At 40.8% G+C, this 23805-nt stretch overlaps 1 protein-coding gene across 2 annotated transcripts; it reads right to left on the reverse strand.

Moving 5' to 3' along the window:
* Nucleotides 1–100: 100 nt before the first annotated feature.
* On the reverse strand, nt 101–22437 carry Riox2 (ribosomal oxygenase 2). Of its 2 annotated transcripts, none has more exons than XM_041678461.1 (10): nt 22379–22437; nt 16711–17173; nt 14467–14586; nt 13410–13538; nt 10224–10327; nt 5518–5620; nt 4325–4496; nt 2254–2342; nt 695–784; nt 101–317 (listed from the first exon to the last, which is right to left on the reverse strand). In XM_041678461.1, exons 2-10 carry the CDS (start codon nt 17143–17145, stop codon nt 159–161), a joined length of 1401 nt encoding a protein of 466 aa, XP_041534395.1. In that variant the 5' UTR covers nt 17146–17173; nt 22379–22437; the 3' UTR covers nt 101–158. The 2 variants fall into 2 exon arrangements, with proteins under 2 accessions (XP_041534395.1, XP_041534396.1); XM_041678462.1 differs by lacking the exon at nt 22379–22437 and adding an exon at nt 22040–22163.
* Nucleotides 22438–23805: the final 1368 nt, after the last annotated feature.

Genomic DNA, 23805 nt, shown 5'->3' on the forward strand with positions numbered 1-23805 from the left:
TCCCTCTTGTGTCCGTGAGTTCGTGTGGAAATGTGCCAGCTTCTCCCTGCTTTGCGGTGTAACCATGCCTCCACCCAGGGTGTTAACACCAGGACTCACCTAGAATTAAACTCTGCCTTTACTGTGCATAGGAAATAACAGTTCTCTGTATACAGGCACTAGAATACTTGTATTAAACACTCTGTCCAGAGAGATATTGCCAGGTTGCTCTTTTCTTCATCTGTGTGAAGTTTCAGGTCCTTGATAGGCACTGCTGAACCACTCCAGATTTGCTTCAGAGCATCCATATGTGATAAAGGAAAGCGAAGTCCATAAAGCTTTAGAGGGATAGATTGTTTAGTACCAAAGGAAAAGAAAATTCTAGATTTTTGCATAAGCTTATATAATTCTCTCATATGAAATTTGTTTTAAAAAATTATTTACTTCAACGGTAATTAGATAATTCACAGAAGTAACAATGTACTTCAACAGTAAAGTTGTTGCAGAATGCTTGGCATTCATCACACTTTTTCTTTAAGGCCACACTGTGTTTTAAAGCTGCTGCCTTAATCATCCATCCCTGTGCAAGTGTCCTATCAATCAAGTAAAATGGTGGTCCACACTGCACCTATAAATGCACATGACCTTCAATCACAAGAAATTATCCCAGCCATAACCCAAACAATAGGAAAGACATGTTTTTAGGTGAACACACCTGTGTTTCCTCATCTTTTCCCATCATGTGTGCCTGTCTCAGATTCTTCAGAGAATGATAGATGTAAGCCACCATTTGTGGAGCTTCATCCTGTAAAGAAAATGTCAGTTATCAACAAGAAAAAGATTGAGGGGTTCAGTATTAGGAGGGTTTAAAAATAATTCACCACCAAGAAAAATCTTTTGAGGGGAGCTAGGGGAATCCTCCCTGTGTAGCTCTGTCTGGCTTAGAAGTAGCTATGTAGCCTTAAATTCAGAGACCTGCCTGACATGAAGGCATACAGCATCATGCCTACTCCCAGGAAAATCTTAAAGCCTTGGGCCTTGGTCCTCCACCAAAATTTACTCAATTCTGTTCAGAATCGTGTGGGCACAAAGTTACAGATACAGCTGTTGATGCTTGAAGTCACTGTTTTAGAGAAACCAGCATGTTGAAGAACTGATGTATGTGTCAATTTATCACTGAGTTTCTTCCTTGAATCGCCTGCACTTTGTTCTATCAAAATTTGATGTTTCTAGGACAAACTAGTAAGTTATAAGCTATGTTATTTTAGTAAATAGTTTTAGTAAACTTACATTTAAATTTCAATAGTGTCAAAATGATCTCTACTCCCTTCTGTCCCCATCCTAAATGGGGCAACCTATTTTCTTCCACAACCTTCATCCTTGTCATTGCTTAGTTAATAAAGGCCTGGGCCAACATACAATGTCTCACACTTATTAGTTATCAGAATCATTAGGCTTTTTTGAAAACAAGATATGAGTGTATATACTTCAGTGGTTTTATTTATGTCATCCTTCTCCAGGCTTTTTCCCGATGGCTGCAACCTGACTTTTTGCAACCCCCTCAATGTTAGGAATTAACAGGTAAATCCCTAAGTATAGAATAGTTCTCACAGACTTAGTATTCTTTGGGGCTTAATAAATGGAAAGAATACATTTCAAACCAGGTGAAACTTGAGAAATTTTTTTTCTTAAAAAAAATTTTTTATGTCTATAGGAGTTGTGCTTGTATGTATGTATACCACCTACATGCCTAGAAATTATGGAGGATAAGACATTGACTGCCCTGGAACTGGAGTTGGACAGTTGTAAGCTGCCATGTGGATACTGAGAATAGAAGAAGCTGGGTTATCTTTAAGAGTAGCAACTGCTCTAACTACTGATCCATCACTCTAGCCATAGAAATTTACAATTTTAGAAAGCATTCCTATTAGCCAGTTTGGAGACCCACTCACTAAAAAGGCCAAATTATAGGCTATAGATTTTGTTCTCTATGATCTACACTATAGAATTTAAGCCAGATCTCTACAGTATAGAGAATGAGAGGAACTGACACAAGGAAATTCAAATCAAGTTCTTCATGCAAGAGCAGTGTACCCTGCAGCAGATTAGAAAGCAGAGAAAGAAGAGGATCTGGGGAGTAGGTTAAGCCCTAAACTCCCTATAGAAAGGACAGTTTAGAAGAGGAACTATGAGACAGTCATTATCTGACTGGAGTAACTTGAGATTCATGGCAGTAGTATAAACAGAGGACATCACTTCCTTCTGCATACTTACAGATTGATTCTCATCTGGCCCTACTGTGAGGACAACGTGGTCTCTAAACTGCAGCCTTATTGTGCTGTCCAGCGTTGGGAACTTTTCAGCTAGAACAGAAAACCATCCATCAAAAAGTAACCAAGAGATTCAAACTTGCTTGCAACACATCTTTTAGCTCACATTCTCCCAAGTACTCACTCCGACGTGTATGGTGATAATTAAAAGTGCAGCTTGCACCCCCATGGATCTCATTCTTACAGTGATACAGACATATCATTATGTAAATAATAGCACAAGTTAATAGTGAATTAGAGGGCCAGGTGTGGCTCTATGAGAGGGTGCTTCTCTAGCATGAACCTCTGTATTTGTGCCCTGTATTCAATTCCCAATCCCACACACAAAAAGTACATTAAATAGGTATAAATAAGCCCACCAAAGCACAACGGATGGAAAGAACTGTGTTATTTTCTGTGCACTGTGGAAGGCATGAGCTGTATGACAATGGCACATGATCTGGTCCAGTAAGTCAAGCATTGTGTCCAGTCTTTCTAAAGTAAATTACAGTAAGTCAAGCATTGTGTCCAGTCTTTCTAAAGTAAATTACAGTAAGTCAAGCATTGTGTCCAGTCTTTCTAAAGTAAATTACAGTAAGTCAAGCATTGTGTCCAGTCTTTCTAAAGTAAATTACAGTAAGTCAAGCATTGTGTCCAGTCTTTCTAAAGTAAATTACAGTAAGTCAAGCATTGTGTCCAGTCTTTCTAAAGTAAATTACAGTAAGTCAAGCATTGTGTCCAGTCTTTCTAAAGTAAATTAAAATTAAAAGAACCATAAAAAAACAAGCTGGCCTTACAGGGTCATTTGGTCTGGAAAGCATTAAAGAATCATAACTTTATTGAATATAGCAGCTAAACTTGGGAAACCGTTAAATAAGCATTCTGAACCATATATAGAGATTTACTTAGCAAGTTACGTTCTCCTAAGGATAAATAACTGGTAAAATATGCCATTGTTAATAGATGCAATCAAAACTAAATGCTAAGCTTCCTTCAAATACTGTATAATAAAGATGTATATAGAATCATTGTAAATAGGGCCTTATGTTCTTTAGTGGTTGTCACCTCCTGATAGGTAAGATAGGAAAAAGATTCTTGCTGGCCTGAGACAAAGGGTTGGCCCCAGTCAGCACTAGGTCTCAGCATTCTCTTGAACACTGCTTAACAGAACATCATTATCAGCCAAAATTACGGTGACTGACAGGTCAAAATGTAAAAGTACCACCATGCATAACTGCATCTGAACTCAAGCAAAAATGAAAACACTGCTCAAATTATTAGTGACCCAACCCTCCTCTACCCTGCTTCCTGAGTGAAGGTGCGGCTTATCTGGGGTAACTTAAGCCTCAACCATTGTTTCCACACACTGGATAATATCTAGAAGAGACTCACCTACTTCCAGAGAGCATCAATTCATACCAATGCTTTGCTTCCATGAGTCCTCTCGAAACTGAAATGCCCTAGGTTAAGCCCACACATTGTAAATTCTTTCTAATGCCTTTTCGGAGATACTCCATAGTTCTCAATGTGTGCAGCTTTCTCAACATATCAAATTATACAACTTTGACCTTGGGAACGTATTCTTGATAGCTTTTGCTAAAGGACACTGACATCACCTATCTGGCAGTGCATTATATCAGCTGAAGACTAGACCTATCACATATTAGCCACCTACAACTTGGGAGATCCATGCTATCTTTGACCATTTTTTTTATTTACCTGGTGGTGACAGCATTTTAACAGGCTTGCCTTAATTCTAATAAAATGTCAATATTCAAGTTCTCCAACAGTTCTCAATATGAATAAATGACTACTCAGAAATACATTCTTCAATCAAAATTGGTTATTTCCTAAAACACTGCTGGCAAGTTGTTATGAGAGCAGCATTGCCTGTCAAATCATATACACTAAGGAGAGATTGCTGTCCACATGAAGCCTAAAATGTTTCCTATGTTCCATCAAGATAGAGACCACCCAGTAAGGCATCAAGCACGCCCCAATACCCCCAGCACCCAAAAAGAAACATCAAGCTCTACCTGGTTCCAACAAATGTGTTCCATTTTCCAAGAAGTAAGGAGGAAGTCTGCACATGACAAAATCCTTCTTCATGTCTGAGGGCAGCAGTCCTTGTCTGTCCTCTAGCTGGTCTGCAAGAGTCCTGAGAAAGCCACTCACCCTTCTCTTTGCAGCGGTTGGGGTTCCCACTTGCTGAAAGTAAAGATGTGAAGGCTGACTGGATGCTGGGGGAGGTAGCTGTGTGGGTCAGTTTTCACTGTAGTAGGCTGAGCCTCAATCTCAACACTATAGCCTAACACTCACTGATATAAAAAAAGCATGTCATCCCATGGTGGGGAGGGACAGCCTGGACCTTAAGAAAGGGAAGCCTATTACTTCCTTGCTCATTTACATTGTCTATCACTTGTTAAAATGTAAATAAAAGCAATAATTAGAGGGGGCTGGAGAGATGGCTCAGTGGTTAAGAGCATTGCCTGCTCTTCCAAAGGTCCTGAGTTCAATTCCCAGCAACCACATGGTGGCTCACAACCATCTGTAAAGAGGTCTGGCGCCCTCTTCTGGCCTTCAGGCATACAGACAGAATATTGCATACATAATAAATAAATAAATAAATAAATATTTAGTAAAAAAAAATACAACTCTCCCCTTTAAAAAAAAAAAAAACAATAATTAGAACAATTTTCAGAATTTTGCTTAGAAAGGGGGCTAATACAGTACGGTCCAGGCTCTGTCTTTGGAAAGCAGGTCACTGATGACCTTAGGTAATGGAAGCAACCTCTGTTCTACGCAGCCTCGATCAACTTATTGTCTACAAGCTAGCCAAAGTGTACTCCTATTCCAAATGCAGAAACATACACCAAGGCCCAGGTCTGCATGTGCCTCTTCTCAAACTAGAAACCTGATGTGTGCTCTGTACAGATCTGGGGCCATGTTTACCTCTTCAACTATTTATTCAGCCAATATTCTCAGTCTTACTACTGCTTTGAAAAATAAAAATAAAAACAAACAAAACTACCAAAACAACAATCACAGATAGTCACAGAATGGCCCCACATGAAGCCACACTCCATTTGCTGAATAAATCCTGCAGCTCAGCACAGAAGGCTAGCTCATTTCATCTTGGAAGAATGCTCTTGGGTCCTTAGGAGGCAGGGGCTTTGGCTTATCTGGTCCCCCTGGCTTGCCACCTCCATTTCTATCTGCTTGTTCTTACCATGAGCATCCTCCGGGGTATTCCAGTCCTTAATGCCACATCTTCCTTTGCAATGTCAAATACAAGCGCAGAAATAGAATCCAAAAGGAAATCTCCCCATGAACTAGAACATGAAACAAGAAAATGAAAATAACCAAAGTAGGTAATGAGCAAACAATATATGTAAATACCCATTACTAGCAATGCTGCCAACTGGTGTCCTGCTTACTCATTTCCAAGGACTCAGAAAATTAAAGAGATACTACTACTAAAACAGAACTTCAAAGGATCAAACTAAACACAAGCCTCTATGGGGACAGCTTTATAGAAAATTCTGACAGTCAATAAAGTCCTAGGTAACAGACAAATCTCTACTTGTGTTGCAAGGAGGGCCCACTTGTTCATCCCGGCCGCCCAGCTAGCTTAGTCCCGAAATAACCACACAGAAACTATATTAATTAAAACACTGCTTGGCCCATTAACTCTAGCTTCTTATTGGTTAACTCCTACATCTTATTTAACACATTTCTTTCAATCTGTATATCACCACGAGGTCTACCAGAAAAGTTTCAGCACATCTACGTCCGATTGCAGATCCATGGCGTCCCTCTGACTCCGCCCGAATATTGTGTATAATTGTTTGTTTACACTTAAAAGGGGATATGATATAGACATGAATAATTTGCAGTGGTATGAATCTTGGTTTACTGATACAAATTTAGGGTCAATTTTGTTATATGTATTCTGCTCTTGATTAAGGTATTGTGATTGTGTAGTTCATTTAAAAAATGTAATGTATAATTTAAAAATATAGGTTAATAGATAATCATCTTTAATAGTCAAGATTGTAATCATGTTAGTTAGATTTTCTAGATGTATAGATATATGTCAGTTAGTTAGGTATTCAAATCTTTCAGAGACTTTGAGAATATGGCATTTAAATGTTTTAAAATTTTAGGACTTTTCATAACAATGAGACACATCTGCTCCTGGCAGCACCAATCTACTTCAAGAGAAAGACAGGCATTAAAGAGGCTCCTTATGGATTCGGTTAGCCACTTGAGCAAAAAAAAAAAAACTGCTCTTGCCTAGACTGCTTCACTGGGCATACAGGACCTGCCCCCTCCAAAAAAAAAAAAAAATGACTGCTAAACTTGCCTAAAGGTGAGATGATCCTTTGGGGTTCCTGTTTCATAAAAGAGTCTGCAAGACATTCTGCAGGATACAGAAAAAAATGACTAAACTGTCTTTAAAATTTCCTACTTCATAAAAAAGTCTGCTGGATAATATGGGCCTGCAGGCTGAAGATGGATGCCCCAACAGTACAGAAGAATTTTCGGTAACAGTCCAGGCAGCGAAAGGTCTCTGCCAAATGTAGAGTTTTGGAAGTTGCTTATAATGTACTTCCAGTTTACATAGGTAATATTATATCCTTCTAAAGTCTTCGATGGAATTGAAAAATTTATATAGTTTTCCTTAGTTATGATAAAAGATAAAGTAGATATAAATACTGTAACTACAATTCTTGCTTGATAACTGTTTTGTTATATGTAATTTTACTATGTTGAAGCCTTCCTTTTTGTTTAAACAGAAAAGAGGAAATGGTGTGGAGGTCCTTCTGTCTTTGTGTTGCTTTCATTGGTTAACAAAGAAACTGTTTTGGTCCTGTTGATAGGGTAGAATTTAGGTAGGCAGGGAAGACAGAACTGAATGCCAGGAGAAAGACAGGCAGAGTCGGAATTATACCATGGATCCATCAGAGACAAACACTGGGAATTTTACCCGGTAAGCCACTGCCACGTGGCTATACACAGATTAATAAAAATAGGTTAAATTAAGATGTAAGAATTAGCCAATAAAAAACTAGAACTAATGGGCCAAGGAGTGATTTAATTAATACAGTTTCTGTCTGGTTATTTCAGGTCTAAGCTAGCCGGGTGGCCAGGATGAACAAGCAGCCCCTACTTGAAACATACTTGAACAGTGATACGCCACATTTTACTTAGTAAGAGGGAAGCTGATCTTAGTAAAATATCCACCAACATCAACAGTTTACAACAAAATTGATTTCTAATAATGGTTTTACTGGAGGAGAGAGCAAGCCAGTGGCCAAAAATAATACCTAGAGATAAATATCAGTGTTGAATTAACTTTGCCTCCTCTGAGGTAGTTAGAATTGTCTCTTTTCTGCCTCTGTGGCAGTTAGAATTGGCTCTTTCCCAACCATGTACCAGTTTAAGTAAAAAAAAAAAAAAAACACTCTGTGGGGTTGCTTTCTTTAACACTTCTTAGCTTGTTTAAATTTCTCCAGTGTCACCAGCAGATTTCAAATTGAGGGCTATAGACAAGATGAAATTACATACAGCTTCTTCTGCTTCTGAGGAAAACTGGCACTCTCCTGCTTCCCATCTTAGAAGAGTGGCAAAGGAGGGCACAGAAGCCTCGAGACATACTTTCCCCAAAAGCTCCACTATGTGATGGTCACACTAATGTACGACTTAATGCCTCAGTCTCCATAACCCTTGCTGAATGTGGAGGACAGAGCAGATCTGTGAACGAGGAAAACACATGCTCCCTTTGCAGGGTTTTGGGTGGAAAGCACATGCCAACAGCTCATACAGGAATTTGATGGCAGACAAACAGTGTTCTTCTCAGAGTAAGAATATTGATCTTGGGAGTTTCTAAAAATTAGGAATAATAACACCTCCTGAGGGATTTGCTTTGTATTACCTAATTCAGTCTGCAGAAGTCCACACAGCGGCCCGTTACTTCAATGATGCCTCTTTGAAAGGGTTAAGAGGAAGCTGTACATTTCCTTACCACAGTAGGAGCCCAGGTTCAGAGCACAGAACACCTCTCAGATTACATTTTTGCATTCTAACTCCCTTTTTTCCTATCCAAATCAGGTCTAGACTAGGTACATCAGTTACAGTGCCCACTCACAGCCCAGACCAGCAACCTATAACTTGGAAAACTCTTCCCTAGCCCAGATGATTGGTTTAAGGTAACAAAAGATGGGCGGAATTGATATTATTATATATACAAGGTGCAAAGGAAAAGGAAGAGAGTGAAAAAACAACAGGGCTGGCAAGATGGATCAGTGAGTAATGGCACTTGCCAGGAATGTCAGATTGTGACCCCTGGAACCCACAGTGGGAGGAGAACACAGCTAGCTAGCTCTAGCATGCTCCCCCTCCCCCAAGTTCTTGCTCTCACACACTAAAGAAGGCTTGGAGTGGTTAAAAGAACTTAGCTTTGCTTCCCAGCACAAACATATGGTGGCTCACGGCTATCTGTAACTCTAATTCCAAGGCACCAAACACCCTTCTGTGGCCTAAAAGGGCACTAGACATATATGCAGTACATATGTACAAACACTCATTCAGCCAATATACAGAAAACAAAATAATCTTTAAAAACAAGGAAAAGAAAATTAAAAAAAAAAAACAAAAACAAACATATGATAATGACAAGAGCAATGAAAGGAAAGCAGTAGTAAGAAGGCCAGAATTCTACCACAAAGCCACCAATGCTCTGACCAAGCAAAATTAGGAAGTGAGGGATTAACTGTGTAATTGTAATGATGGGGAACCAGAAGATAGACATTTATAGGGCCAGCTATGTGATTGCCAAGCTCACACTCTTCTCCCTCCCTCCATTGTCCCTACTCTTCTTTTTCCATGTGTGTGAAAATGTGAGTATATTTGTCAGTGTGTGTGCATGCATGCTGAGGCCGGAGAAGGATATCAGGTGTCCTGTTCTGCCCCTCTCTGCCACATTCCTTTGAGAGGGGGTCTCTTAGCAGAACCTGGAGCCATGCTGGTAGCCAAGTCCCAGTGATCCCCTCATGCTGTCCATAGCACTAGGGTTATAGGTATATGCACACCATTCCAAACTCCTTTACTTTTACATGGATGCTGACATCCAAACTGAGGTCCTCATGCTTGCATAGTAAGCACTCTTATCCACTGGGCCATCTTTCTATCCCCCTCCTCATCTTGACTGGCCTCTGAGATTTTCTCTTCTTTACCTAGTCAGGTATTTTCAAAAATGGAAACCTGATACCAAAATTTAGGCCTTCCAATTGTGTGCAAGTGGCACTAAGCTCAGGCAAGCCAGGATGCAGCTACTTCCCCTAGTAAATCTCCTGAACATGGGTGAGTTTCAGGGAGCAGTCATGAGGAAGCAGAGTTATACTTACTAACTTGTTTTACAAGTTACTGCTCTTCAGTAGGAGCAACCTGATGGTCTTTGATCCTGGAATGCCGTCTCCTACCTCCTCCCATGACCTTCTGACCCATGCCTACTTAGTCATCTATTGAGACTCACTCAGATGAACGTCAAGTCTTCCCATGAGTGAGAGCCAAGTTAAGCTAAACATATTCTTCTAAGCTCCAGGGGTCCCTTATAACCTTCTGTGACTATACCCATGGTTACAGGTTTTCTGTTTTTCTTTCCCTTGCCCCCCTACGGTGCCCTCTGTCCTCTATTTTGACACTTTCCAGTATCTCTTACATAGAGTGAGATATATGAAATTGACAGTAGGATATCTAGCAGGCCAATCACACAAGAAAACATGTCAAAGATATATGGATGTCAGCAGGAGAGGCAGCACAGAACAAAAGGGAAGTAGACAACTGCCTCAGGTCTATCCCGAATGTGGCTGTGGTGAGCAATAACGCAGAACTGTGCTAAGATACTAGGTTAGTAGTAAGCAAAGGCCTTACTTGTTCTGGTAGGTGCTAATGGTCACATGAGTGGAGTGGGTCAGGCCTGATGGAGTTTCTGCCTGATGAATGGTCCCTCTGGGAAAGTACAACAAATCACCAGGCTTTAGGGGGAAAAAAAAAAATCAGAGTTAAGTACACATCAGTCTTTTTTGCTTTAAGATGATAAACAAACATGTTTTAAGTTCTATATTCTAGAAATAGTTGTTCCAGGAACAGTCTCTGTGCTGGGTTCATAAGGTATCTATGAGCCCATCACTGAGTTTATTTTCAAGGAAACACCAGCTGTATAGGATTGAGATGCAAAAGAAGTTAGCACCCTGTTTCTGGGGCGGCTACTGCTCTTTCAGTCATAGAACCAGTGCAACTCGCTTAGTTTCTCTATCACGAAAATGGGACAACAGTCCCACAGCCTACTGCATTAGTCAGAGGATTAAGGAAATGCTATTTCCAAGCACTGGGGTAGCACTGGGGTAGCAGTGGGGTAGCAGTGGGGTAGCAGTGGGGTAGCAGTGGGGTAGCACTGGGGTAGCACTGGGGTAGCACTGGGGTAGCACTGGGCTTTTATTACAGTCATTGCCAATGTTCATCTCTTGAGAATTTCCCTTAGATCTTCCTGACAATATCTTTATATCGTACCTACCCCAGAAAAGAATGAAGTATAGAACATAGATCAATATATGGACAGATAGATGACCTAGATTTAAGAATCTATCCTATCTCTATCTAACCCTAAAATCTGGATGAAATTAAAAATCAAGAGTTTTCACGGAGAGGGGAGAGATAAGCTATTTCTAATCTATCCTTTTCTCTCTTCTAAACCAATGACAGAAATACTCTGTTCTTCTGCCCTGAGATACTTTTGCCTTAATCTCATCCAGAATACATTTGTCTAGTAACTAAGAAGAAAAGGAATCATGAGCTGCTCAACTCCTCTTTCAAAGTAAAGAAAGCAGTCATGATCTGTTGAAAACTCAGGAGCCTAGGAAACAGTGCTCAAACATATCAGCTTAAAGGGAATTTAAAAGATGTTCTTCAAAACAAGAGAAGATACACATGTCTGTGTATGTGTGTATAAAGTACGCATATGTGTATGCATGAAGTATAACGTGTGCATGTATGAAATGTACATACGTGTGTGTCCTTGTGTGTGCTATGTACATATTATGAAGTGTGCACATATGTGTGTGTATGTATCTCTGTGTGTGTAAGAGCTTCCTTGGCTGCTGGTTTACTCTAAATGATGTCAAAATGGTAGTACTTCAAGTAAATAAACATTTTTTTTTTACTTACACACACTGTTTATCAATTCTGTACTACCCTGAGGCCTTCACATATATATTTCATTCATTCCACGAGAATTTGAATGCTGCCCTCAGTCCTTTTGGGAAAGAGAAGGATGCAAATTCTTCCCAGAAGGAATGAAGTTCTGCTAGCACCAGTGAGGCCATCTTAAGACTTCTGACCTTAGGGACTATAATAAATTAAATCTATGTTGATACAACAATCACTATAATAAAGAGACTTAAAGACATACCAACATCTCACCCAAGGAATTTTATTGTAAAGGAAGTACCAAAATGATACATTTCAATCCCCACAGCCCGCAAGGTAAATATTATGATCTCCTGATTTAGATAAATAATTTTTTGCTAAAAGGAACTGCAGTGACATCAGCTTAATTCATATCTATCTATGCCACATCCCCAAGCTTAGAGTAGAAGGGCTTCTGCATCCTGAGACCCACACGTAGACCCACACAGGCTAACTACAATAGTGGGAAGGTGGATAAGGGCTTTGGAATTTTCATTACAGCTCCCCGACTTCTATATCACAGTGAGGTGGTTTGAAAAAGAATGGTCCTCACAGGTTCATGTTTAAATACTTGGTTCCCAGTTGGTGGTTGCTTGGGAAAGATTAAAAGGCATGGTCCTGCTGGAGGTGTGCCACTGGAGGCAGGCTTGAAGCTTTAAAAGTCTCCCTGCCTGTTTGCAGTATGAGATGTGAGCCCTCAGCCATTCCTGCCATCATTACTTCACTCCTCCATTATGGACTCTAACCCTCTGAAATCATAAGTCCAATTAAGTGATTTGTTTTACAAGTTACCTTGATCATTATGTTTTATCCCGCATTACAAAGGAAACTAATACAGAGTCCATCTGAAGAGGCTTATTGTGCAATCCTTGGTTACCAGGCCCCACAACAGAGTAAGAGTGTGAGCAGGACAATGCATTTTGAATGAGTATGATTGTGCTCTAGTAAGCTATCTAGGAAGCCAGCATTTTGGTCAAAGTGCACATAAAAACATCATTATTTATTCATATTTCCTATAATATAAGCACCCAATCAAAACGAGGATACTGTTTCCTCCTAGCTTTTGGCAGGCAAATCTTAAAATCAGTAAAGAGACATAGGTACAGATAAGAATTAGGCACTAGTTATACCCTGAAGATGCAAGAAATATGGGAACACTATCTACACACAAAGTAAGAATCTCTGCAGTGGTCTAAGTCAATCATTCTATATTGCTACTAATGAAAATATTTCCTAATAAAGAGCATGAAATGAAGTGTATTTATGAAGTATTTCTGTATCTCTACATCCTTTTCTCAGGATCCTCTCCCGCCTGAGCCTGGCCACGTTCTCATCCAAACTAACTGAGCAAGATACATGCTAACTGAGGAAGCAATACATGGTCAAGCTACTTGGCTCCCTGGAGAAGGAAGTCATGAGCACTTTCCTAGCTACTATTCACCTAGCAACCCTATGCTGGGGAGGGGAAGGGTTACACTATCAGGAAGAAAACAGGTGGTACTGGAATTTCTGCCAAGAAAAGGAAGGGCACCTTGGCTGTGTTCTGCTTCCATGCTAACACTGAGTTAAATGTGGAAAAAGAAGCCAAGGTCAAATCTTCACATTTACTTTAGAGAAGTTGGTGATTCAATGAATTCAATTTATTTCTGCTGAGCTCAATCATACATGGAGACAGGACAGTTCTGGAAGATGAATAGAAGACTACCTTAGTTCACTTTTCTTAGACCTCACAGAAGACCCTGTTCTGGTGGGCGACAGTGAAAGCTACCCATCCCTGGAATCCTCAGGATACATTCCCACAGGGATCTTTTCACTACGTGGAAACTGCCTGAACTTGCCATAGTAAGAGATGCGCATATGCCCCAACCATACCTTCAATATGAAGTCGTGTGTTGGTGTGCCAATCCGGGCCTCAGGCTCCACACTGTACTCACGTGCCAGGGGCACAGTTGGGGAATAGAGACGCCAGTGTTTCTCTCCCTCCAGCTGCAGGATAAAAACCTACAGAAAGCCATACAACCGAGAGCATGAGAAAGCTTCCTGACAATCTGTAGGCAAGGAGCTTCTAGAACCTTCAAACATCCACAATGCCCACCCCTTACACAAACCTATGCTGTCACCTCTAGTAATCAGGAACCGTGTGGCTGCACAGAGCAAAGTCATAACCTCTGATAGAAAAATCTGATAGAAGAACCCAAAGCTTAAAAATTACAAAGAGCCTCGGCAGATATAAAGACACTAATTTTTTATTCTTCATTTGGCTAAAACTATCTTAATATTCTCCTAAGAATATTTAAAAAAACACTTTGGACAATATGTTTATAGCAAATAGCTCTCAGAGGAATAAAGGGATTTTTTTTTTGTTAATATCTGTGTTCACACCTTGTATAAGTACAGAAATAAAACTACAAAATAACCAAGTCAATGAGTTAACTTTTTTGGAAGCCACATAAGAATGAAATCAACACTTGTCAACGTGCCAAGGCTTAAGTAGAACCAGGACCTTCATTCAAACTGCACCAAGACTTTTACAAGTGGAAAAAAATACACATATTGTTGGCAGTCACTGAAAACGGACAAAGTAAAAGCAAATGTAAGGACTGTGATCTTACCTTACTTTGTAATTTTTCGTAAAAGTCATTTTTTTGTTTGTTTCTATAGAGAATTTCCAAAAAATCCTGTTTCTAAAGACTGTGGTTTTTAGTCTTTTTATCAGCAAAGCTGCAGCCAGGCCCCTGCCTTGAGGATGAGCAGGAAACCAGTCTAGGGAATACACTTTAGCTCAACATACCAACTTGGAGATGAGGTCAGGATCTCCAAAGAGGTCAGAGAACCAGCCCTCCAGAGTAATAACGTCAACCCTGACAATCGACCAGGCCTGGCTCTCAGCATCTGCTTTCCAGCCTGGGCACTATGATTCCTCTCTTACCTCAACATCATCATAATGGGGAGGGAGGCCTTGAGATCCTGCTGGAGTCATGTATACATTTGAGCCGACCAAGGAGCCAAAGTAACTTTCCAGCTTTTCCTGGATCCTCCAAAACTCATTCTTTGACAAAGAAAAAAGAAAAGGAGTGTGAACAGAAAACAAAAAAGCAAATGTTCAGGTTATGATTTCCTATGGTGATGCATTAAGCCAGTCTAAGGCTCTAACAGAAAATAAGTACAAGAATTTACATTTGGGAGCTCCTGAAAAATAGTTAAAGCAAGGGGAGCAGTCTGGGAGGGGGTACAGACAGGAATGAGAACAAGCTGAGCTGAACTTCCTCTCCAGTCACTCATCAGCTGTAAAGCAGACTGAGGAGCTATAAGCCAGAATTGAGAGATCTGAGTTACCTAATACAGGTAAGAAGTCCGCAAGTGGGCCTTGTAGATAACAGCATATCCTACTTCTAAGTTCTTAACCCCTGCTAATTTAATACCCTTTTAAACAATTCTGTCTCACAGAGTAGGAAATCATTAACACCAGTTTACAAATAAGGAAAGCAAAGCAGAAAAGCACACAACTATTAACCTCAGCTAAGATACCAATATGGGCAGCCCAGCTCCAGAATCTACACCTTCGAGACAATTTGGAAAAGGCAAGTCACTTACTCTAAACACATACTAAAGAGACTAAGCTTCATACATATGAACGAACAGTGACTGACACATAGATGCTATATTATAAACATTTGGCTTGTTGCGTATACCAGTGAATATGGCTGGAGTTTTATCACTTAACTGAAACGAATCTAGTGTTAACAGCAGGTGGGGAAGAACTAAGTCAGCATGAAAAAAGCTTTTAGAGATGAAGACCACCAGATTTCCTTATTTACAAATCTGAGAGGTTCTCCTTAGCACACAAAAAAATAATTTAATGGCCTCCAAATAGCTCTGAAGAGTTAACAGAGCTCCCAGAGAGCCTAATTTATTTTGGATAGAGGCAACAGGACCTGGTTCTCTAATTACTTCTTAGTGGTATCTGGCACCACTAAGAAGCCAGGCCTCGGCTCTTGCTCTCTAGTGTCCCAAAGGATCTTTTAGAAATGTATAGTAAATTTGTGGCTCCATAAACATCAGTTACCACTAAGTGGCGGAAAAAAAGCACTGGTACGTAATTGATGAATGTATCTCTTTTATTAAGAGCTACCCAAAATGCTACCAGTTCTGCTGCTTTCCCATTTATCTTGGCTGTCTGATTTTTGTATCTTCAAACTGTGCCTATTATTAAAAGATGTAGAATCAAACCATATCTGTCAAGGTTGCAGTTACAAGCTCAGGGACTATACTTTATTTACTAAAGGATGCTATCCTCACTTACAATGACCACCCAGAAGCTCAATGTCACAACTTCTGTTGATAATGTATTAAATGCCTTTCTTGGCTACCCATCTGGTAAATCACCCTGTCACAGCCCTCAACTCTGAAGCCTCCACTTGGAAAGATGTAAATAATAAAAGGAAATAACCTCAGTTTTCACCTCAATGCTCCCATGTTACTTAAAATACAGCAATGGGGCAGAACACAGAGATCCCTCCCACAATATGCAAAAATTAATCAGTGCATTGAACACATCCTAGAGGTGCAATGTTACTTTAATAAAGCTATAAACTTTAGAGTCTGGTTTTTGCAGCTCTATGATACTTAAACTATCTACCTATCATTGCTGGAGATTCAAAATATCTAGCCAGAGACTGGTTAGATGGCTCAGTGAGTGAGAACATCTGTTTTACAAGCAGAAGAACCAGAGTTCAGCTACTTAGTATCCACGTAAAAGCTGATGTAGCAAAGAACTTTTGTAATATTAATACTGGAGATAGGGAGCAGAGACAGTTGAGTCCCCAAACTCACTGACTATCCAACCTAAACAAATGGTTAGCTCCAGAATCAGTGGTAAACCCTGATCTCAAATATATAAGGTGGAAGCAATCTAGGAAGATACCCAACATTTTTCTGTCCTCCCTCCACACATCACACATTCATGTATAAGTGAGCACATTACACACACAATTTCATCAAAAAGGTAGATGTCCTCCTAAGTTTAAATGTATTTAAAGACCAAATAGATGTTAGGTGTTCTCAAAATGATTTTCATCTTCAAATCATACATTTAGTTTTAAGCTGATGTGTGGCCAAATGCTACCTACCATTTTCATATGTATGACAACTTTGCTATGGGGAGATCCATTACCTTAAATCTCTGTGGTTGATGAAACTGAATTGTTGCCCTCTTCTGATCAAAATCTTTTCTCAGCTGAAGGAAGTGTACTTTGCCATTCTTATTTAAAACCTTCTTCTTCCCATTGATGCACCGGCAGACATTCACATCTTTTCCATAATACAACCCTTGAAGGCAGAGCCTTTTCAGATCTGAGAATCTGAACAGAGACTGGTAATAGGTGGCCAGTGAAGGGTTATCCCTCTGGATGAGAAGGGGCTTTTGTTCCCAGAATTCCTTGAAAAAAGTCTCTACCTTGATGGGTGAGATTAAACTTTCAAAAAGAGCAGTGGGGCTGTCGAAATTTAATGTGAACAGCTTGTCAGACTCATCTACCTTGGCCTGCTTACAGGGAACAGGCCCATCTTCTTCTGGCCCATTCACTGTAGGCTGTGCTTTCTCTGACATTGTTCACAAAGAGGGAGGAAATGCAAACCTGCCAAAAGAACAAAAGACATGGTTAGGAATACAGGAGTGTACACACACACACACACACACACACACACAATGTGACTGCAACCACTTTGCGTCTTTGAGAAGTCATTAGTCAGTACTACTTCCTTCAAGATGAGACTGCCTTAAGCCAATGTCACTTCTTCCAAGATGATTCAGCCTTAAACACCACTCAATTTATACACTCATTTAAGGAAAACACAATTTTCTAAGTATATAAGCACTAAGTCCTGGAAATCATTATTAATTAAGAGACTTAATTATCCCAAATTAAACCATTCAACTCTCTCTGCAGTTCTTACTCAAAGGTTTAGCCTATGGCCACGGAAACAGTGAAACCAAAAATCTTGAATTTGGCTGTAATCAGCACCATGTCCTGAATTTAATTAGATGCCCTCTCTATTACAAACATTTGAAAGAGAATCAGGAACAGCTGTCTGCTGCCAGGTGCTGCTCAACGTAATACCATATTAAACCTTCCCAAGTAGAAGCCAATGTGCCCTTGGCAGTGATGTCACCTGGTGCCTGGAATGAGACTCTAAACACTGCAAACTCCACTTTCAAGTGAGATTATTCTTGTGAAATATCACTATCAGGGCACTTTGCCCATTAGAAAATTTAAGTTTTAAAAATGAAGGTTAAAAACAGGTACATGACAGGTCTTCAAAGATTAAATTTTTTAACTGAAACATCAATCACCACCACCGTTAATCTCTAACAGCACTTCTCCAATTCAACATCAACAGAGACATGAGGCATCAAATGGACCAGACACCCATGGTGACAACACTGCTGGTCTGTGGCACTCATCTGGGTAGCAAGAGGATAAACACTCCCAAGCACCCCCAACAACTCTTATTACTTATATAGGTCCCTTTCATGTAAGTATAAGAACCATTAATTCAAACTATACAAATACTCACAGAATATAATATTTGCAAATATCATTTGCAAAAGCATATTTGATTTTGGGGTGCAACTATATAACGAGACATGTAGTCTAAGCCTGAAATTGTGTATTTGAGATAACCAACTAAAGAAGGAAGGACTGATTTTGGTTAAGTTTCAGGGGCTTTCATCCACTGGATGGCTTTGTTATCTGGGGCTTGTGGAAAGCCTCAACATCACAGCCAAGAGGATGTGCTACCTCATGGTAGTGGGGTAAAGCAAATGGAAAGAGGCTAGGGTACCAATATCAAGGGCACCCTTCATGAACTAACTTCTTTCTACCAAGCCCTGAAGAGTCTACTCAGAAGTGCCAAGACAGAGACTAGCAACCTAGCTTTGAGCACAAAGGTTGGGGGAAGGAGGCCAATTTAAAATCAAAACCATAGCCAAATGCATTTATCCTTCATATATAGTTTATATGCACAGCCTGGGGGTAATTCTATGCCTACTTCATGTACCTCCAACTTGAGGTCAGGAAATTGTTTTGACTTACAGCATCATGTTGGTGCTCAGAAGTTTGGAGCATATCAGATCTGGATTAGAAATGTTCACTTTGTACAGCTTTTCTTTTTTGTCTTTCTCATCCTCAGAAGAGGTTCCGTTTCTCTGATTCCTAACAAACTGCCTATTCCCAAAGAAGGCTGAAAATCATAGTGCTTATAAAATACCAAGTGTTCCTCAAGGCTTGTAACCTAGAATGCTATCACTTCCTATTGTGTTGAGTTACCAGGATGCAAGAAGCTGTCTTTCCCATTTAGCATCTCTGCGGAGTGAATGAGTATTCTGGTCTTGGAAGCTCTAGAATGATCTGCAGCAACTAATTTTTAGAAGAGCTTTAAAAACGCAATCCACATATAAAGCAGACAAATTAAAAAGTGGAAAGTGAACAAGTCTGAAACTCTAACAGTCTGATTTTTATTTTAGCTTCTAAATTTTGTAACACCAAGAAGCTCAGTTCTTTCAAGAAGCAGAAGAGCATGGTGGCAAACTGTGACAAACTTATCCTACCAAAGCAGAGTAGGAGCTAAGGACAATTTGTAAACGTAATGTTAGGATATGAACTCAATGAGATAAACTTTCAGAAAATACTTCCGATATTCATTTTAATTCAAACCAAACTGCTTCAATCTTAACCCAAGAAATTGAAGCTTTGGTGATTTTTTTTTTTTGTGTGTGTGAAGAAAAAAAAAAATCCTGCCATAGCTGGAATTCTGAAGAGATAGAAATATAAATATGAAGAAGGACCCAGTAAAGAACTCTTGTGTAGAGAGTGAAGGAAGAAGGCTATCACTCCTGTTTGAAAAGCCAGCTTGTGGCTGATACTGGGAACTGGATATTTCTGGGGAGTTTTTTACTACCATGAGATAAAATGCCTAAATATGCAACCAACACAGCTGACACCCTTTCTTCTCTGAAGGTTTGAGCTTTTGGTACATGCTAAGCAACCTGGTGGGCAACTGTTTCTACCTGCTGATACAACCAGGTTCTGGAACACTTGAGAGTGGCTTCATTAGAAGACCCTGGAACCTCGCACCTGGTCACTTCAGGAATTTATCCCATGCACATTTCGCATAGCAAATTACTGAACCTCTCACATTAAACTTTTAAAACTGTTAAGACTATTCTCTTAGAGCACTAAAGGCGCTATCTTAGGGTACTGCTGTGATGAAACACAGTAACCCAAGTTATCTGGGGGAGGAAAAGGTTTATTTGGCTCTCATCATTGAAAGTGAGGGCAGGAACCTGACAGCAGGGGCTAATGAAGAAATCATGGCTTTGGAGGGGTGCTGCTAACTAGCTTGCTCCCCATGTCTTGTTCAGCCTTTCTTAGTGGAACCCAGGACCACTAGCCCAGGGAGGGCCATACCCACAATGGGCAGAGCTCTCCCCCATCAATCACTAATTAAGAAAATGCCTTACCACTGGATCTTAGGGAGGCATTTTCTCAGTTGAGGTTCCCCACTTTCAGGTAACTCTAGCTTGTGTCAAGTTGACATAAGACTAGCCAGGATTGGTAACTTGCAAAGTAAACGTATATTTAAGGCACAAATCTCTTACCCTCACAATTGCTCAGTTTGATATTTGAAGATGAGAGGAGGATGCAGGGGAAAGGACTGTTGCCTTAAGAATAACTTCTGAATGAACTAGCACAGTCACCAGAAGGTAAGGTTAAAATGCACAAAATACTTAATAAAACCACTTAAGGATTTTTCCCACCTACAATAACCAACAAAAGTCAACCCCAAGATATAGAACTTACCTTGCCTACTATTACACCATCTATTTCCCCCTTTTATTCACACTGAAATGATCTGAACCACAGTCAATTAGAAACTAACTTGTATGTTACTGGGTAAATATATACTTTACCATACACAACCTTTTTTTTTTTACAAGTTTTGACGGGCAGCGCATAGTAGGTACATAGCTACCCCATTAAGCCTTCTCCAAATAATCCAACCATTTTACAACCGTTCCCCAACCATTTCAAATGCAGTAAAAGGCATAAGGTGGAACAAAATTCCAAGAAATACAGTAATTAAGAAGCGACTGCTTAGTCTAGAAAGGTGCGGTGCCTGCCTGTAAGCCCTGAAGACCACACAGATAAGAATATTTCTTTCTATAAAGCTAAGCGGGAAGGGGGAAACAAGCTCTACAGAGGAATTATTTTCAGTGAGTTGATTTCAGGCAGGTAAAGGTAAAAAAACTTCAAAAAGAGTCCCAGTTTACAAACTGGTAACAGCCATACCACTAATAAACTCTACAAAATATAAATGTCGGCACCCAACTACAGTTGACAAATTCCGTCTTTACATTTTAGGGTGCCCTAATTTTTCTCATGGTAAAATATAATGACAAGAAGTCACAAGAGCTTCTTAAGGGACAACTAACAGCACTGCCAGTCACAAAAGTATACCAATATTTCAAAAGCCTTAACAAACAAAACAAAACCAAGCCACAAAACAACAGTTGGGAGAGACGGGGGCTTGCACGGAAAGACTATTCTGGAGGAGTCACCACAGACATCAGTACTTACTAACAGCTGGGGGGAAGGAGGGGGGTTCGGGGTTCTCTCTCCACCTGAGCAGTATTATTATTATTTTTTTTTTTTTTTGGTTTTTCGAGACAGAGTTTCTCTGTGGTTTTGGAGCCTGTCCTGGAATTAGCTCTTGTAAACCAGGCTGGTCTCGAACTCACAGAGATCCGCCTGCCTCTGCCTCCCAAGTGCTGGGATTAAAGGCGTGCGCCACCACCGCCCGGCCACCTGAGCAGAAAGCTTCTAACTCGCAAATTTCTAGATGGACATCAAACCTCTTGGATTACCACTTCTAATGCTGGAGGCAGAAACCTATATTCACAGATATTCTTAATTAATGCGAGGCCCAGCAATCTAAAGAACACTGGGTTGACCTCGGCTCCATTAAACACACCTGACAACTGCATCCTGCGGGCCTGACAGATGGCTGACCACCTGACCCCCACAAAGTGCAAGGAAAGACTCCCTCAAAGTGTCCTCCGGCCTTCACTGGCACACCATAACATGTGTGCATCCACACATACAGAAAATAAAGAAAATGCTGAACTTTAAATTATATGTCGCTGTAACAAGATCAGCTGGAAACCTGAAGTAACTTTTCCGCACGCAGAAAGTTTCATCAATTCAGAGATGTCTCACTGACTGCTTTGGGGCATTGTGCAAACAGAATACGAATCATGTCGTACTGATGATGTACTAGGGGGTAGGGGGAGCAAAGAGGTCACAAAAAAATGATCTGAACCCCAAAGTTACAGGCATCCTGGTTATAAAGTGAGCCGGTAAAGCAGGTCTCCCGGGACCGGAAGCGCAGGTACTGAGCGGTGGGACGAGCACCCAGACTTCCTGAAACCTGTTTCTAGTCACCTGTTGGACAACCAGGGGTCCGGCAATCAAGTCTTCCCCACGAAAAGAGAGAAGCCGCACTCCAGGTCAGGACCAAGCGACCAGCCCCGCGCCCCGCCTCCGCCTGCAGCAGCTCCGCTCGGGGCCGCCGGGCGAGCACGTGGCGCACGCCCCTCCCCGCCGCCCGGTCTGCGCGCGCAGCCTGGCTCCAGCACGCCCGGGACCGCGGACCCCGCCACTACACCCGCGGTCCACGCCGTCCTGTCCCCAGCCCGCCAGCCGGGCAGGGCTCTCCGGAGCCGCACCTCTCACCCCGACCCCAGACACCCGGCACGGGCCCACCGGGGCCACCTCACTCACCCCGCACGGCCTGTTGCGCGTCGCTGCGCGCTGTCAGGACCACGGCATGGAAGGGCGGGGCGGCGTGGGCACGTCCAAGGCGTGCTCCCGCTCTGGGCCCCGCCCCCGAGTAGTGGCCCCGCCCCCTGGCCCTGGGGCTCCGAACCGTATCACAGCCCCGCCCCTGCCGACGCCTACAGGGCTTCCTCTGCCTGGTGCACCACCTTAGGCCTGAGAGGTGGCATCTATGAACTTAAAAATCAGTGGATGTGAACTTCCCTTTTATGGTTGATACTTCCGAATCTGAACTTAGGGGGAAATCTAAATATTTGGAGAGTTTTCTTTACATGTACAGAAACATGCTGTCCTTGCTTGGTCCAAAAAAGATCCAAACTGTTTTTCATTACTGATGGCTTTAATATTTATACAATTATTACTACCCTAACAATTTTGGTACCAACCATATTATTTAAACGTCTTACATTTCATTTTTTTTTTTTTTTTTTTTTTTTTGGTTTTTCGAGACAGGGTTTCTCTGTAGCTTTGGAGCCTGTCCTGGAACTCCCTTTGTAGACCAGGCTTCATTCTAATTTTTAAAAAGAATTTTATTAACTTTTTTCATGCAATGTTTTTTGAGCATATTCATTCCCTTCTCCCAACTCCTGCCAGATTCTCCCCACCTCCCTACTTACCCAATTCATGTTCTTTCTCTTTTTGATATAAATAGGTGGATAGATAGATAGATAGATAGATTAAAAAGCACCCACAAAAAGCATGGTTTTTTTTTCTATCCAGCTATTCCTGAGTATGAGGCCTTCCCTAGAGCGTGGCATCTGAAAGATGCTGTTTCCTTGTAATCATCCACCTCTGGCTCTTAAAGCTTCTGCCTCCTCCTTTTCATGGATCATTGAACCTTGAGGGGAAGGTTTCATAAGAGGTGGTTTGTTTTTTTTTTTTTTGATAAAAAACTGACTGCCCAGTTTTTTAATATAAGGAAACTGAGAAAGAGTGAGTTCAAGTAACTAGCTTTAAAGAATACAACTGTTGTCTAACAGAACTGGAACATGAATCAAAGGCCCACTGGTTGTCTTTCGTTGAAGCGGGGAAGGTTTACCAAATTGTAAATGATTGACTATCTTATAAGCAACAGAAACCTACTTGTTTCAAAGCCAGGGACTTCAGATATCAACACATTCTGCATTTCAGTGTGTCTGGAATGGGTTCACCTACCCAAATTTGATAAATGAGCCCTTTGATGAGCATCCTCACAGGCTGGAAAGGCAAGACAGCTCTTTGGGATACACACACACATATACATACACAAACATATATAAATATATACACATTCAAATATATATGTGTATATGCATATATGTGCATGAATACATATATACTTATATGTAAGTTGAGTGTGTATATATTTATATGTGTATGTATATACATATATA

The sequence above is a fragment of the Microtus oregoni genome, unplaced genomic scaffold (assembly GCF_018167655.1).
Source record: "Microtus oregoni isolate MIOR12 unplaced genomic scaffold, Mior012 000030F_ref0000283, whole genome shotgun sequence".
NCBI lineage: Eukaryota > Metazoa > Chordata > Mammalia > Rodentia > Cricetidae > Microtus > Microtus oregoni.

What these genes read in the sequence shown, in the direction of transcription:
- Riox2 (XM_041678461.1), bottom strand. Translation starts at nt 17,145, where the DNA reads ATGTCAGAGAAAGCACAGCCTACAGTGAATGGGCCAGAAGAAGATGGG. An exon ending in GGCCAGATGAGAATCAATCT is followed by an intron (nt 785 to 2,253) that starts GTAAGTATGCAG and finishes TTTTCTTTACAG; the next exon opens with GATGAAGCTCCACAAATGGT. An exon ending in GAAAAGATGAGGAAACACAG is followed by an intron (nt 318 to 694) that starts GTGTGTTCACCT and finishes ATCCCTCTAAAG; the next exon opens with CTTTATGGACTTCGCTTTCC.